General features: G+C 41.9%; 1 protein-coding gene across 5 annotated transcripts in view; it reads left to right on the forward strand.

Moving 5' to 3' along the window:
- Positions 1-883: 883 nt before the first annotated feature.
- LOC135103535 (crustacyanin-A2 subunit-like) overlaps positions 884-12,530 on the forward strand; it is a 13,048-nt gene continuing 1,401 nt past the window's right edge. Inside the window, exons 1-6 of one of the 5 annotated variants that reach the window (XM_064009940.1) lie at positions 884-1,308; positions 8,757-8,864; positions 9,634-9,774; positions 10,053-10,140; positions 10,469-10,591; positions 12,411-12,530. The exon at positions 12,411-12,530 is cut by the window's right edge and continues 1,401 nt beyond it. In XM_064009940.1, the coding sequence (XP_063866010.1) occupies positions 8,844-8,864; positions 9,634-9,774; positions 10,053-10,140; positions 10,469-10,591; positions 12,411-12,530 (493 nt within the window). In that variant the 5' untranslated portion in view covers positions 884-1,308; positions 8,757-8,843. Of the gene's footprint in view, positions 1,309-2,681; positions 2,817-8,756; positions 8,865-9,633; positions 9,775-10,052; positions 10,141-10,468; positions 10,592-12,410 lie in introns of those variants that run through there. The other 4 variants (XR_010270104.1, XM_064009941.1, XR_010270105.1 and 1 more) reach the window with 4 other exon arrangements.

The following is a 12,530-nucleotide window of genomic DNA, read 5'->3' on the forward strand; positions in this document are numbered from 1 at the left end:
ACTCTATCCCATTAAACATTTACCAAAATAATTTCCTACGTGGTGCACTGGGCTATGTTATAGAAAACCGGGGGAAATGAACGATTAAAAAAAAAAGGTGCGAATATTTTGGTGTTTTTTTTACAATGGAATCTTAAATGGGTGTAATTTGCTGAAGCAGAATAACATGGAAACATACATATTTCCGAGATATTCTGCAATATTACAAGAAAACAAAATAAATAAACAAAATAAACAATAAAAAAAATACAAACATAACCATTGCAAATAATCCATGAAAGTGTGAAAGGGATTTCAGAAGCAGCGCGGTGGTTGGGGGAGGGAGACAGACCAGAATGAAACAGCTGGGCGGAATTACTACAAATCTTGGGCTTTCCTACAATACGGTCTCGAACGTTATTCACGATTAGTCTGTAACTTGGCTGGAACTTTCTTTTACTTGTGGGTGGGGATTATTAATAATGGCGAAGTGGTGGTAGTGGTGGTGGTGGTGAAGGAAAATGAGTAAGATAAATTCCCTGAGTAAGGTTTTCCATCATACAAGCTCAATAATAACCTAAAATTTCAGTGTTAACTCGTCATTTTGATCTGGTACCACTCACTCATCCCACCCACCCACCCACACAGACAAAGATAGATAGATATACTGTACACACACCCACCGACCCACACAAACAAAGATAGATAGATATACTGTACGTACATACACCCACCCACCCACACAAACAAAGATAGATAGATATACTGTACGTACATACACCCACCCACCCACCCACCCACCCACACGCACACACACAGGCAGATGAGCAGACGGCACTCGCATAAAATTTTCTCCCACCGCCTCTCCACACACCACTCTCGCCCCTTTCACTTCATCCACGGCCCTGCTCATCACCAGCCACCCCTTCCCCTTCCACGCCGCCCCACGAGCTCTCTTCCCTGTCAGTCTCCCCCATGCATTCACCCTCACCACCATCACCTCCACTACCACCACCGCCAGTGCAGCAACACCTCATCCACCTCATTCAGTCCTCCACCGTCCGCTTGAGTGCATTGCCGCGCGCCGTCTGTTCCCTGGCTACTGTCACGCTACCCACAGTGCACCAGTGAAGTGGGCCAGAACCTAACCAGTATCCAGGCTTATCCTTAGCAGGATTTTGAGGTGCTAAGGGCAGCAGTGTGTGGGAGTGTGGAGTGCGCGTGTGTGACCAGCGTGCCGGTCTGTCTGGGGAAGCTTTTGTCCATCTCTCGCTCCGTTTCCAGCGTGTCACATTTGCCTCCAAGTGTGACCAGAAGACCAGTATGATGGTAAAGTATTTTTTCTCTTTTTTTTGTTTTTTTGTTACTACTACTACTACTGCTGCTGCTGCTACTACTACTACTACTACTACTACTACTACTACTATTACTACTACTACTACTACTACTACATTAGCAGTGGTGGTGGTGGTGGTGGTTGTATTGGTGGTGGTGGTGGTTGTAGTAGTAGTAGTAGTAGTAGTAGTAGTAGTGGCAACATCAACAACATCATTCCCTCCAGGTAGGAAGAAAAGTCATACAACACGAAAACACTGCATGGAATTTTCTTAGGAACAAAATAAGAATATTTCTACTGCCACTATATGCCAAATAAAATGTAAATAGTATCAAATTATCATTAACCACATGAAGAATAATTTGAGTTTTGATACGATAACGTATAATATATTAACCGAGGATTAGAAGCTTTCAAATATCCTGGGCCACGTTATACTCAGGTGGGTAGCGCAAAGGTGGGGCGGCGTGACTGTAGCCTTTAACTTACTGGGAGTGTTACTGATAACAAAGGCAGTGGGAGAGGTGCACTAACTGTACCACCAAGGGGATCCCACACACTGCCTTCCCCTCCTCTCCTTCCCCCTGCCTACCCACACCACTCATCTTCTGAAAGGGCACTCACCGAGGCCACCCAGGATTCCTCTCACCTCACGCCAACCCTCAGCCTATCCTGGTCCAGTTCTTGTCCTCTCTTCCTCCTCTTCCATTAACCTATCCCAGTCTTCCTATTCTTTTATCTTCTGTTCACCTTTACTAATAAAATAAATATCATTAGATGTTGCTCTCTCTCTCTCTCTCTCTCTCTCTCTCTCTCTCTCTCTCTCTCTCTCTCTCTCTCTCTCTCTCTCTCTCTTTCTCTCTGACCTCGTTCTTGGAGCCACCAAACCCTACATTCCCTTTACTCAACTGCACAGTCAATTTCTACGAACCCTTTCACATGAGCCTTGATGTGGCAATTGACTGCCTGTGCCAGTTCCGCGTAGAAGCTGTGCATTATTATGAAAGCAAAATGAATTTGTCACGTATGAAATCCCTAATTCAGAATAATGTCAAGAATCGCTGCAACTGACTGCCGCAACCAGCTGCTTCGCATGAACGATACCTTAATCATGACTTACAGGGATGACAGCTTAGAATGGCACCACACTGAGAGAGATGAAGAAAGGAGCGAGCTGAAGCAATGTGGCGAAAGGGAAAACGAGAGTAAAACCAATAAAGTGGGGAACAACAAAGAGGAAAAAGCAGACGAAGAGAGAGCAGCATCTGGAAGGGAAGACAAGACACCTCAAAGGGCGTGTACGATGCACTGAGGTCGAAATAATTACTCAAAGCAAGAAGGTGAAAGTATGGAGATCTGTGCCATACTGCGCTAACCTAACCTGCTGCCTCAGCCTGGTTCACGCGGCAAAACAAACACCACCATCCATGTGCCAACACTCTTCCTGTGCTCTATTATTCCTGCTGACATTTGCCACAACCGTCATAAACAAGAATATCAGGTCAGTATAATTACCTGAGCTCGTGCTCACCTTTTTCCTTTCTGACCTACTGCCATCAATGCCTCAATAAATTTACTGATAAGTGTTGTATATATTTTCAAAACTTAAATCGTTAAAGTTAAACATTCACTGCAGGTAATATATATACAATATATGATGTATATAATTTTTTTTCATAGGAAAGGTATATAATTTTTTTTCATAGGAAAGGTGGGAAATCACACACATTAAATGTGAATAAACAAGGAATAAACATGTTAACTTCTCACTGCTTCACTTGATTAATTTCTATTCAGAGAAATTATCAAGTTTATTTTCGAAGCAGCTAATTACGAATTTATGATATAAGATGGTGCTAATGAAGCGATCAAGTTCCTGTCTAAAATATGCGACCAATATAACGTCAAAGTTAAAATCGTCATAGGCAGGTGATCTATTTGAATAACGTGTTATAGAATTAATGTTGTTGAACAATGAAAATGAGAGTGGAAGTGGTAATGGTAATGACAGTGGTGATGGTGGTGGCGGTAATGGTTGTGGTGATAGTGCTGGTCAAAAGAGTGGTGGTGGTAATCATGGTGATTGTAGTACCAATGGTGGAAGTACTGGATGATGGTGTCGGTAAAGGGAATGGTGGTGGTGGTGACGGTGGTGGTGGTGGTGAAATGAAAGTAATGGTAGTAATGATGGGAACGATAGTTGTGGTGATGGTAGTGGTAGTAAGTGAGAGTGAAGGTGGAATGGTGGTGATGGTACTGACGATGCAGCCGCGTTAGCAGCAGCAGCAGCAGCAGCAGCAACAATAGTCGTAGTCATATAGAGAAGCGGTGTTGATGGTGGTAGTGGTGGTGGTAGTAGTGTTGGTGATAGTAGTGGTAGTAGTAGTAGTAGTAGTAGTAGAGTTGCTGGTGGTAGTGGTGGTGGTGATGATGGTGATGATGGTGGTGGTCTATGAGGTTACCTTACAACCTTCCCCCTGTTTCCTAAATCAGCCTCAGGTCAGTTACTGATGACACAAACGTTCACTGTTCCTTACACAGCAACACGGAGCCTCAACACATTATACTGGATGACCATGGCAGAAGATATATCAAATTTCTCTCTCTCTCTCTCTCTCTCTCTCTCTCTCTCTCTCTCTCTCTCTCTCTCTCTCTCTCTCTCTCTCTCTCTCTCTTACGAAATATGTCGCATGTCTCAGACAAAAAAAAATAAAAGAGAAATCTTGTAATAATATATTTTGAAGGTGCAAGTAAGTGACTCAAATTGCATAAGTTATAAAAAGAAATAAAACTAGGCCTGAATTCTCTCCTTATTACGTAAGTGCATATCTGCAGTAGTAGTAGTAGTAGTAGTAGTCATAGGTAGTAGTAGTAGTAGCACATAATGAAGAGTTCATCACCGAGTGCGCGAGAAATATGCACAAACAACATGGAGAAAACAAGAGTGGAGATGTTACGTAAGAGGTGGAGGTGCCTATTGCTGGATGGCAACTGTGCATGGTGGTTGTAGTGGACAGGAGGAGGAGGAGGAGGAGGAGGAAAAAGAGAAGCACACTTTAATGATGTTGGGAATGAGTTAGGAAGAAAGAACCTGCACACATGTTCGTATAACACACCACCTGGTCGTCCTTCTCTTCCTCCTCCTCCCCCCAGTCACTCCGTACACCCGAGTTATAAGGACGATTAGTGGGATAAAATTAATAAAAAAAAAAAAAAAACTAACAATAACAAAGACAAAACTATATTTATCTATTTATTGAGATTTACATTTGTCTGTATCTATTTCCTCAATATAGCTATGTATGTTATATTACTGACAAATTTTACATTTACATATATTCCGAAATGTGTGTGGTAGAGAGAGAGAGAGAGAGAGAGAGAGAGAGAGAGAGAGAGAGAGAGAGAGAGAGAGAGAGAGAGAGAAAGCGTGCGATTCGAAACTGAAATTCTTCGAAACAATAGTAAAAAAAAAAAAGTTAACGAGTTTTCACGAGACAGACGGCTGTAGGCAGAGAGGCAGGAGTTTATAACAAGTCATTCTTTTATCATTTTCCTTTTCCTTTTCAAACTGCGATTTCTTTCAACTTTCACTCTTCTTTAGGCGAATGAAAATTGTGACATCGAGTAACTCAGTGTTAAAATGGTAAACATAAACCCAAATATAGTCTAAAAGCTCTGATATTGTGATATATAGTGATTACACACACACACACACACACACACCTCCTATTTACACAAACACTATTTTTTCTCTTTGTTCAAACGGTACAGCTTGCGCGCGCGCGCTCACCTGTATGTGTGTGTGTGTGTGTGTGTGTGTGTGTGAGAGAGAGAGAGAGAGAGAGAGAGAGAGAGAGAGAGAGAGAGAGAGAGAGAGAGAGAGAGAGAGAGAGAGAGAGAATCTGGAAAGCGGTATGAATACACTGGAAAGCGATATGAATACAATGTCCCGCACGCGCGCGCGCAAACACAGGCACGCACGCATGCACGTACACGCACGCGGGCGCGCGGCGCGCACACACACACACACACACACACACACACGTACACGCACGCGGGCGCGCGGCGCGCACACACACACACACACACACACACACAAACACACACACACACACACCTTTCTTGACAAGGCTGAACAATATACGAACATACTTCAATTACCACTTTTTTCTTCTCTATTTTAATTTTCAATGATTTTATAATGATTCCTGTACGGCATCAATATATAAATATTTGTCTTGTTTCCCGTGTTCGCGTTTATATTTGGCAAGTTCATTTACACTTCGTGGCAATGACTTTTTTTTTTTTTTTCTCGTGAATCACATACTGGTTTGTTTAGGTGTCAAGTACCAGCTGTGTGTGTGTGTGTGTGTGTGTGTGTGTGTGTGTGTGTGTGTGTGTGTGTGTGTGTGTGTGTGTGCGTGTGTGTGTGTGTGTGGGTGTGTGTGTGGACATCCAAGGGTAAGCGCGCATGAGTGGCTTTTAGAGTCCGCACCTTTAAAGGCTGCGACATTTCCCACGAATTTTTTCTCGAGCTCGCACACGGTTTTTTTTTTTTTTTTTCTTTTTTTCAGCCGTCACACTCCCACCAGTTCAACAGCTTCAAGTTGAATCTCGTCAAGGTTGCACGTATTTGTGCTCTTTTATTATAAAAAAAAAGGAGAAAACACAAAAGGAAAAGACATTATTGGTAAAAATTTACGATAACCCCTTCACATAACTCCTCTCCTTCCTCCCAACAAGCTTGGTGGACCAGTGGGCATTTTTTCAAACGACTAGAAATAATCTGACCCGGGAGCTGCGCATACCCCGGACCCTCCAAAAAATCAGTAACCTAACCTAATTTAGCCTAACGTAACCTAACTAGGAGGGCTGCGCCACCCCATGGATGTCCTCTACCTTACCTTACCTTACCTAACCTAAGTAAAATTGCAGTTTAACATAATACATCATATATTATTCTCCTCTTTCCTCAAGAAACTTGGGGAGCTGGTGGGAAAGCAGGGTCTTTGGGTGGGGGAAACCAAATTCGTCCAAATTTGCACATTCATGAAAATGTCTAAGGATGAAACGGCATAAAATGAAAACTGGGAAAATTTCAAGCCTAACTTTACGTAACCTAACCTAACCCAGTGGGTTTCGCCCAACCCCTTGGGCCTTCCTCTTAAGGGCACTAACATAACCTAACATAACCGTGGGGCCTTTGTCCCCTCCCCTCTGAACCACCTCTTAACCTTTTCAGTGCTACACGAAACAATTACCAGCACCGGAAGCAATGCATGAAATCTTTATAAGCATTTACAAGAAAGAAGGGGATGAAAAAGAATAGATTTTGCAGCTACTGTAGTTTCAAGATGGAATGTGACTGTAGAACAAGTAAAGATGTTTCAGAGTGATAGGTAATTAAGGAAACGTACCAAATAGCAGTCAAAGGGTTAAGGACACCCTGACCTTACCTAACCTAACCGGGGCTTCGCCCCCCTGGACCTCCCCTTAAGGACACTAGCTAAATCTAATCTAACCTCTTGGATCCCCTATTTAAGGGTACTAGCCTAACCTTATCTTACCTAACCTAACATAACCCCCTGGAATCCCCATTTAATCACAATAACCTAACGTTATCTAACGTAACATCAGCTCTGGAATATTTACCTAGATAGGACATACTGAATGAATTTGGTGACACGGAACTCATCAGCAGATATTGTTTAGACCGTGCAGGTATTCCCTTTTTCACCGATCTTGTGAAGGAAGACTTACAGAGAGGAGAAATTCACTTACCCTCCGAAATGAAGGTGTTTATAACATTTAGATATCTTGCTGCTGCGAAAAGCTGCTAGGAAAATGGAATTGTGCAGTAGTGATGGCCTTGGGGATCGTCGAGAGAGCCATCCTTGCCTACAAACCAATTGAAAACTGTCTGTTTATAGTGAGGCGCTCCTACGGGATCACATTTACCGCATCTCAGACTGAATTGCTATCTTATCCACTGTGTCTCTTCTCCCAATACATAAAAGAAAAAAAAAATTTATAGAAGCTATAAATTAATAGTAAACAGCAGCTTTTGCTTCGTCTTTCATTGAAATCAAGTAAGCGCTACATATAGCAAACGGTTATGATTGTTAGTTTCGTTCAAGTCATAACTTATGACATGCGACTTATCATTAACGTTCTAAGTTATGATACGTATCTGCCGTAGCTATGACGTCATAACTTTATGAAGAATACGACTCCTGCTGGACACCCCATTTAAGGACACTAACCTAACCTAACCCCCTGGATCCCCATTTAAAGACATTACCTTAACCTTACCTAACGTAACATAATCCTGAGACTTCGCCCTCCCTGGATTCCCCCTCCTCGTCATTAAGGATACTAACCTAACCTAGTCTAATAATCTTAAATCATCATATATTAGGAAATTAGACACATTAACACTCACCAAGAAAATGAAAAAGAAAATGAAAACGGGCATTTCCAAAGGAAACGTAGATCACAATCTTTCAAAGTTTCATTAATGACGGCTGGAGTCAGACTGGCACGGCGTCATGACACCTTCCCTGACGGGGCTGCGCTGAATAATACACTTGTAGTGTCCTTTATATATTTCACATATAGAATGTGCCTCATAATAAAATGCTCATAATAAAATGGTTATCGTTCAATAGTTTCAATACAACGGACGAGCTGAGGTTACGTACAGACAAAAAAAAAAAAAAAAAGTTAATTTTTATATACTCGTATTGTACTTACATATGAATTACTTCCTGAGGGGCAGAGAAAGTGTTCCAGAGTTCAGTGTGTGAAAGGAGCAGTAGTGATCGTATTGTACACACAATTTGTGGTAAAACTTTTACAGACGCACACTAAAAAAAAGTATACTATATCTTCATGTCAAAGTTCAACACCAAAGTAAAAATGAATTATCGTAAACATTAATCCATATGGGTATTAAAAGATTCTTGGTAGATGAGTGTGTGGAGGGGGGCGAGTAGCAGTGACAAGTGAAGTGTTTTGCATTAAAGACAAAAAAATACATGAACTCTCTCTCTCTCTCTCTCTCTCTCTCTCTCTCTCTCTCTCTCTCTCTCTCTCTCTCTCTCTTTGTGTGTGTGTGTGTGTGTGTGTGTCCTGTCCACGGATTGCATCTAGTAATTACTGTAAGCCGTATAGAAAGCGGTGACTACCAGCACAATGCTAGGAAGTGTGCAGTAATACACCAAAGGTATACGTAGCTATCTGAAGCACACCTTCCACCTGCCTTTCATCCACTATATCCCGAGCTACTCTATTAATGGATGTTTACAGAAAGTTGAGAAATAAATTAAAACAGCAATTCAGGTTTCAGTTTCAAAGCTTGAAAACATTTTACCATGGAAACTTGTTCCATGTTTCTTGCAAGGACCTATATTAGTGTTTTTTTTTTTATCTCTGTATTTAGGGGCTACCGCCTTGATGGAAAGTGCAAGCAAAAGGAGCATTATAATAAGTACTTCAGAGGGCATAAGCTGCAAATGGAACACAAGAAATGTGCAATTTCTTGAATCAGGTTAATTTCTAGAATCATTTTACTAAAAAGGAAGCCTGAAGAGTGAAAATATATATGTTTTACGCATTTCTACACGAAATCATTACATTGGAGACCAATAATCAAGGGTTGGTAGGGAGCAGAATTGGGTGGCAGAGGGAGGACAGGCTGAGCAGCGCATGAAGCAGTGGCGAGGATTCGTCGGCTGCTTCATTGGCAGCCGACGCGATTCGTTCGGCTATGACTCTTAACAAGAGTGCAATGTTCCAGCGCTGCGACCTTGCCAATACAATACACTAGTGAGGGAAGACCCTATATATCTCCCAAACTTCCAGTAATTAGTAACAAAGCAGGAACCACGAACACATGGGAAGCCCAGGAAGCGAGAAGTGGTCGTGAGCGTGGAAACGGGGATGCGGGATGGTGGTGGAAATTAGTCACCATGCTCACCATCACACTGCTACAACAGCAAGCCGCCTCAAGCCACTCACCCTTTCAGATGGTCATTCCAGTCTTCAGACACGCTCTCTGTACACAAAAAGTCACGTCGGAACACAACTAATCACACTAAACACGGGCACACACACGGTCGCACCGGTCACATCTCGAGTTTGCAGCTGACTGACGCCTGAGCCCAGATGATGTCACTCCTCGGATGTGATTGGCTCTACGTATCAGACAACTCTTGACTTGCCAAAGATTGATAACTAGGAAATGAAACTATTTATGCTTTTTCTTTTGTGCAATGTGAAATATATGAATGAGAGTAAAGCTGTTTTTATCTACGTAGGTGTTGCGGATGATGGAAGCGGTGGTGGTGATTATCGTGACGCTAAGCTTGGGTGGCAGCGGTCTGGTGGAGGCGTCGACGGTGTTGGAGGTTGGCTCATGTCCTAACGTCACATCGGTCCGTAACCTGGACCTGGGCAAGGTATGACGGTACTGTCTGTGCAAGTTTTCCATGTATCTAAGTAACCCGAAACATTTAATATCTAAATTTCTATATACAGTCTAAAAATTATCCAAGTACAGTCCCAGTGGTTCTTTAATGTTTTGATAACTCAAGTTACCAATTAATGCAAAGCAGCAGGAGGTGCCACGTTACATTACAATAAAAAAGTAGTTTCACTTGGTCGTGAATAGTTAGTATGAAATGTCTGTAAATTTAATATGCGTCATTCCTGCACCATTCGTCACATTCTGGCGCAGCTGGAGGGACGGTGGTACCAGATCCTGCAAATACCCACCGAGGACAACAGTATTGCCAGATGTACTCGATCCACCTACACTTACACAGGTAATCATAAGTCTCTGTACTTTTTCCACTATATAACTCATCAAAACGCATAAAACCACCTGATAACTTTAAGAAATCACTCTCGCCTCATTTTGGAGTACATATTATTGTGTTGTATATGTATTGTATGTAACTATAGCATTTTTTTCTCAACTAAACTAACCGCTACAAAATCCTTGTTACCCCTCTAAACAAGAGTGATAATGGCATACTGTACAATAACAAAATATACAAATTATATTTAACAAAAAAAGAAGGAAAAAAGTACGTAGTTTCGTTTAACATGATTTAAAATCCTTACCTGTACCTGTCATCACTTATTCCGCAGATGGGTACCTGAAGGTGGTGACGGAGGGACGCAGTGCTGGAGGTGGGGAGGTGGCCAGGACAGGGGTGCTGGCCAAGCTGCCCCACTCCCCCTCCGGCGCCCTCCAGCTGGACATGGACGGCAGTGAGTATCAACCCCTTCACTGCTATGGCTTCTCCTCAATAAGTAATGTGGTGCAGGTCTAGACAACAATTTCAAAAGGCACGCCGATATGAAGAGTTCCTGTAGCTTTACTTTTGTTCTGTATAATCGTGTAGGGTTACAAAAGTCAAGAAATAGATCATATACTATCGCAAGTCACACACACTGTTAAGAGATTTACGAAGAAGTTGTCCCTCCCTACCTCCCCCCCAAAAAAAAAATAAAATAAAAAATGGAAAATAAATAAATTAATTAATAATAATAATAATAATAATAATAATAATAATAATAATAATAATAATAATAATAATAATAACAATAATAATAATAATAATAATAATGATAATGATAATAATATGTAGAGAAAAACAAACGGACAGCCAACAGAAAGAAAGGAAGAAGAGAAGGATTAGGTTTACGTAAGAGAAGAAGACTAGGTGAAGGGTAAAGTCGAAGCAAAGAAAAACAAGTGGTTAAAGACAAAAGTAAAAAAAAAAAAAAAAAAGGAAAGGAAGGAAGCAAGGTCAGAGAAGAGAAAGGCAGTGTAATGAAGGCCGGACAGGGAAAAGAAATAGAAAGAGGGCTGACTGATTCTTCCTTAGGAGGTTAGGTAGTATGCACGAACCAATTATTCTGTTTCAAAGTAAGACGACAAACAAAAGGTAAGAATTAATTCAGAAAAAAATATCAGTATAAAAACTTCTGTTAAGGCGGGATAAGATGTGGGAAAATAACCCACGTGAGAAGCAGAATTGGGGTCAGGGATACGCAGAGACGGATAATGAGTGGAGAGAGGCAGGTTTTGTAAATAATGCGAGTGGAGATGAGGTGACCATGGCAGTTACGTGTGACTCAAGCTAAGGAAAACTAGATTTGTTTCCCGTCACAGTGGCGAGAGTGGGAAAGGAAAGAGCTGGGAGATCTGAGGGAAGAAAGTTAGGGAAAAATGGGAAGGAAGTGGAGATCTGAGAGACGGTAAAGAAATTGGAAAGGAGAGCGACAAGCAGCAACTCGGCTCACTCTTCCCTTCCGTCATGGTAACAAAGCACCTCTCTAGTGCAGCAGTCAAACACAAAACTTATTGCCGAAGTGCACATTTGCATTGCCATACCATCATTTTTCTTCATGCTGCATCTTACCAAAGTATGTAAATGCGTTTGTCTTTTCATTCTTTTTTTCTCTTACTTTCCTTTCTTTCTTTCTTCCTTTCCTTTCTTTAAATCATCAAGGCTTTATTTATTTTTTTTTCCTTCTTAGTCCCATTCTTTTTTCATAGTCCCACTTTCACCACTCAGCACACGGTAGCCATTGTTGATGTAGCCTCGGCAGCAACTTTCGAGGCCGCCTTCACCACGCTTGCCTGTCTATTTCTATCTCTTCCTGTCTTTCTTTATTGATCTCTCCCTGTGTCTGTCTCTCGTGTGTCCTTTGAATATACGGAGAGTTTCCCTGATGTGCGGAGGAAGATTATGGCTATGGGTGTGGTAATGATAGTGTTTCTCCCTCACCTCTGTTCAATGTAATCTAACAGCAGCATAAAGGAGAGAGAGAGAGAGAGAGAGAGAGAGAGAGAGAGAGAGAGAGAGAGAGAACAGAAATTCTATCACAACAAATCCACTCCAAGTTGAATTAAGTAAACCTCTCCCATCCGATTGTAATCAGCAAATAATAATTTCTTCTAAGTGTTGCATTTTTTTTCTTTTGACGACATGAAATGATCAGGTTGCAGGTCACTTAACAATATACTCGTAGACCATGCCCTCTAACAAGTCTTTCCTTCTTCTCCCCCCCCTCCCCGCAGTGCCGCCCCTGGACATATGGGTGGTGTACACTGACTACTCCAACGTCGCCTGCCTGTACTCCTGCGCCGAATTTCACGGGCTGAAGGCGGAGTGGGCGTGGGCAGTGGCAAGCTCCCCAC

The sequence above is a fragment of the Scylla paramamosain genome, chromosome 9 (genome assembly GCF_035594125.1).
Source record: "Scylla paramamosain isolate STU-SP2022 chromosome 9, ASM3559412v1, whole genome shotgun sequence".
NCBI lineage: Eukaryota > Metazoa > Arthropoda > Malacostraca > Decapoda > Portunidae > Scylla > Scylla paramamosain.